This window comes from Erinaceus europaeus, chromosome 17 (genome assembly GCF_950295315.1).
Source record: "Erinaceus europaeus chromosome 17, mEriEur2.1, whole genome shotgun sequence".
Taxonomy (NCBI): Eukaryota; Metazoa; Chordata; class Mammalia; order Eulipotyphla; family Erinaceidae; genus Erinaceus; species Erinaceus europaeus.
In genome coordinates, this window is record NC_080178.1 from 13,115,769 (window position 1) to 13,119,607 (window position 3,839).

The 3,839-nt window shown below is 39.2% G+C and overlaps 1 protein-coding gene across 1 annotated transcript; it reads right to left on the bottom strand.

Annotated features, from left to right (window-relative positions):
- Positions 1 to 2,401: 2,401 nt before the first annotated feature.
- LOC103109968 (olfactory receptor 4C15-like) lies at positions 2,402 to 3,328 on the bottom strand. The gene has a single exon (XM_007519111.1). It carries the CDS (start codon positions 3,326 to 3,328, stop codon positions 2,402 to 2,404), a length of 927 nt encoding a protein of 308 aa, XP_007519173.1.
- Positions 3,329 to 3,839: the final 511 nt, after the last annotated feature.

Genomic DNA, 3,839 nt, shown 5'->3' on the forward strand with positions numbered 1-3,839 from the left:
CCTGATCCAGCTTTCTTGTCCTATTCTCAACTATGGCACCATCTTCCCAGACAATACCTTGGATCCACCTTCATATTAGTTGTCAGACTCAGGCAAAAACTAGTAAAGCCATGGACCGACACCTTGGACTATACATAAAATAGACCTACTAACTTTTTCCAAGAATGAGACCCCAAATATTCATCTGCAATATTCTTGCCTTTATGATTAGTCAACATAAATTCTCTGCTTTATATCTTCACTCTTTTTTAGCCACCAGGTTCCAGATGCTTCTATGATGCCAACCTGATTTTCCTGGGCAGATGACCCCACCAATGTGTCCTGAAGCTCCACCTCCCCAGATCTCTGCCCTACTAGGGAAAGAGAGAGACAGGCTGGGAGTATGGATTGACCTGCCAGCATCCATGTTCAGCATGGAAACGATTACAGAAGCAAAGCCTTTTACCTTCTCCACCCCATAATGACCCTGGGTCCATACTCCCAGAGAGATAAAGAACAGGGAAGCTTCCAAGGGAGGGATTAAGATATGGAACACTGTTGGTGGAAATTGTACCCCTCTTATCCTATGGTCTTGCCAATATTTTCATTTTATAAATAAAAATTAAATAAAAAAGAAAACAAGATTCAGTGAATAGGAAGACTTAGGTGAGGGGCCAGGTGGTGGTGCACCTGGTTAAACACAAAATCACTGTGTACAAAGCTATAGGTTCAAACCCCTGGTCCTCACCTGCAGGGGGAAAGCTTCATAAGTGGTGGAGCAGTGCTGTGGGCGTCTTTCTGTTTCCCTCTCTATCTCCTCCTCCCCTCTCAATTTCATTCTCTTTCTCTATCCAATAATAAACATTAAATGTTAGATGTTAGGTGGTGGGTGGTGAAGAAAATAAGAAACAAGATAGAGCATGTGCTTTGACTCAAGATTTCACAACAAAGTTATTATTCTGAAACTTGACCACAGATAAGGTTATACCAGGCTTGCTACATAGAAATACTTTAAAGTTATTAACTCATGTATAAATGAACTTAGTAAAGTGACACATCAAAGAGGGAAGGAGAGGGAAAAGAAACAGACACCAATGAAAGAAGACTGAAGAATAGGGCATAGAGGGGTATTTCTGGGAGCCAGGTGGTAGTGCACCTGGTTGAGCCCACACATTTCAGTGCACTAGGACCCAGATTATATTCCTGGTCCTCATCTGCAAGGAGAAAGCTTCACGAGCAGAAAAGCAGTGCTATAGGTGGGTCTCTTTCTCCCTTTCTGTTTTTACCTTCCCTTTCCCTTTCAATTACTTTGTCTCTAGCCAATAAATAACTACTTATATATACAACTTTAAACACAAAGTTCTTTTTAAAAAGAAAGATATTACTAGAGGGAGGGACAAGAAAAACATTTCAGAGTGGGAACTTTCACCCACGATTTTACCACAGAGTCCTACTTTGTTCTGTTCCTCTTATGACATTATCTAAAACTCACCCCACAACCAGAGAGGATTTGACTCAAAGACATGTATGGGTTAACAAGGGTCTTGAAACCTCAGGTAGCAAATGTACAGTTCAGTTTTATATACTGTCCCATAGCAAAATTGATGACCAAAAATGTTCCAGCAAAGGAAATTGTCAATATAGACACTTCTGCTGAGTGGATCTCAAGGAAATGGTGCCACTAATCACCCCCTCTGAGCAGAGATGCTGTTGGGCACTGGTATAACTTTGTAAGGTGGCTCAGGAAATTTTAGGAATTCTGAGTCATCTGAAATCTGCCATTGGAAGAATGATGTGCAGAACATTTATAGAAGAGATTAAATACAGAGACAACTGATAAGAAACATTAAGAAAAATGTTCAGTTAAACTGGAAATTTAAACTTCATTGTCTAGGTATGAATGGTTTTCATTTGAAATGTTTTTTTTAAGTTTTTGTATAAATCTCTAAATTTTTTTGAATCCCTGTGCAAAGTTCTTTTTTAATATGGACTGAAGTTGCATACTAATAGGTATTTCCATTTTAATATGCTATGTTATTGCATTCACAATAAAAATAAGTTCAAAACACTTATCGAAGAAACTGAACTGAAAAATCATATGTGAATTAGACAGAAAATTTTTTTCTTCTAACTTTCATTTTAATCCATATTGTATGATATCCAGCTAAATAGTATATTTGCATAAATATTTTATGGGAAATATTTAAAAAATATTTTAAAATATTTAGTTATTTTATTTTTAATGAGAGAAAGATATAGAAAGAGACCAGAGTGATGCTCAGCTCTGCTAAAGATGATCCAGGAGATTGAACCTGGGACCTTGAAGCCTCAGGCATGAAAGTTATGTGCATATGCTGTTTCCCCTGCCCTGAAAATTTTATACAATGTACAACTTTGTCCAAACATCCATGCTTTATTTTTCCTAAGAAGTAGCCGTGACTCTGTTACACAGTTTCCTCATGGCATTTTTCATTTCGCGATTCCTGAAAGTATAAATCAAAGGATTGAGCAAAGGAGTTATATTGGTATAAAATATAGCTACTATTTTATCAAAGGAGTATGCAGAAGGAGGTCGTGCATACTCAAATGTGCATGGAACAAAGAACAAAATCACAACAGCAACGTGGGATCCACAGGTAGAGAGGGCTTTCCTCTGCCCTTCAGTGCTATGGTTTCTCAGAGAAAGCAAGATGACACCATAGGAGACCAGCAGCAAGAAGAAGATTAGTATGCAGATAAACCCACTGTTGGCAACTACAAATAAGCCAAAGGCGTGAGTATCAGTGCAGGCAAGATCCAGTAACTGATATAAGTCACACATGAAATGATTTACAATATTGGGACCACAGAATGGCAACTGCAATGTAAAGAAAATCTGTATGATGGAATGCAGAAAGCCACCTGTCCAGGCTACTCCAATCAGAATACCACAGAGTCTCAAGTTCATGATGGAAGAGTAGTGCAAGGGTTTGCAAATGGCCACATATCTGTCATAGGCCATGAGTGTAAGGAGTATCGCCTCCACCCCAGCAAAGAAATGTCCAAAGAAGAGCTGGGTTATGCAGCCCCCAAAGGACACAGTATGCTTCTCATAGAGAGAATCCACAATCATCTTTGGGGCAATGACAGAAGAGAGACAAGCATCCAGGAAGGATAGAAATGCCAGGAAGAAGTACATTGGAGAGCCAAAAAGAGCCCGAGTGCTGATGATGGTCACCACAACCAGCAAGTTGCCTCCCACAATTGCGAGGTAAATAAACAGAAATACAACAAATACTATTTTCTGGACATGTGGGTTCTGTGACAGTCCCAGGATGATGAATTCAGTCACATCACTTTGGTTTTGCATTATTTCAGAGGAATAGTTGAGAGCTACCACAGTGATCCTGTAGAACTTGCGAGTGGGAAAGAAAGATCACATTAGATCAATTTATTTTCACAGGTTTCAAAACGTTGATACATATATAAAAAACATCTTTGGTGATTCTGCTGTCCTTAAATTCATGAAATTAGAATTTTTCTCAAGTTGGCGTCTGATCAAGCAAAATAAGTTGAAGATATTTGGTTAAATAGTTTAAATTAGGGAGTCGGGCAGTAGCACAACAGGTTAAATGCACTTGGCACAAAACGTAAGGGCCAGCGTCAGGATTCTGGTTCAAGCCTCCACCTCCTCACCTGGAGGGGAGTCACTTCACTAGCGGTGAAGCAGTTCTGCAGGTGTCTACCTTTCTCTCTTCCTCTCTGTCTTCCCCTCCTCTCTCCATTTCTCTCTGTCATATCTAACAACAACGACATCAACAAGAACAATAATAACTACAATAACAATGAAAAACAAGGGCAACAAAAGGGAAAAATAGTTT

Bases quoted from the DNA above. Each gene is read 5' to 3' on its own strand.
- LOC103109968 (XM_007519111.1), bottom strand. From the start codon at position 3,328: ATGCAAAACCAAAGTGATGTGACTGAATTCATCATCCTGGGACTGTCA.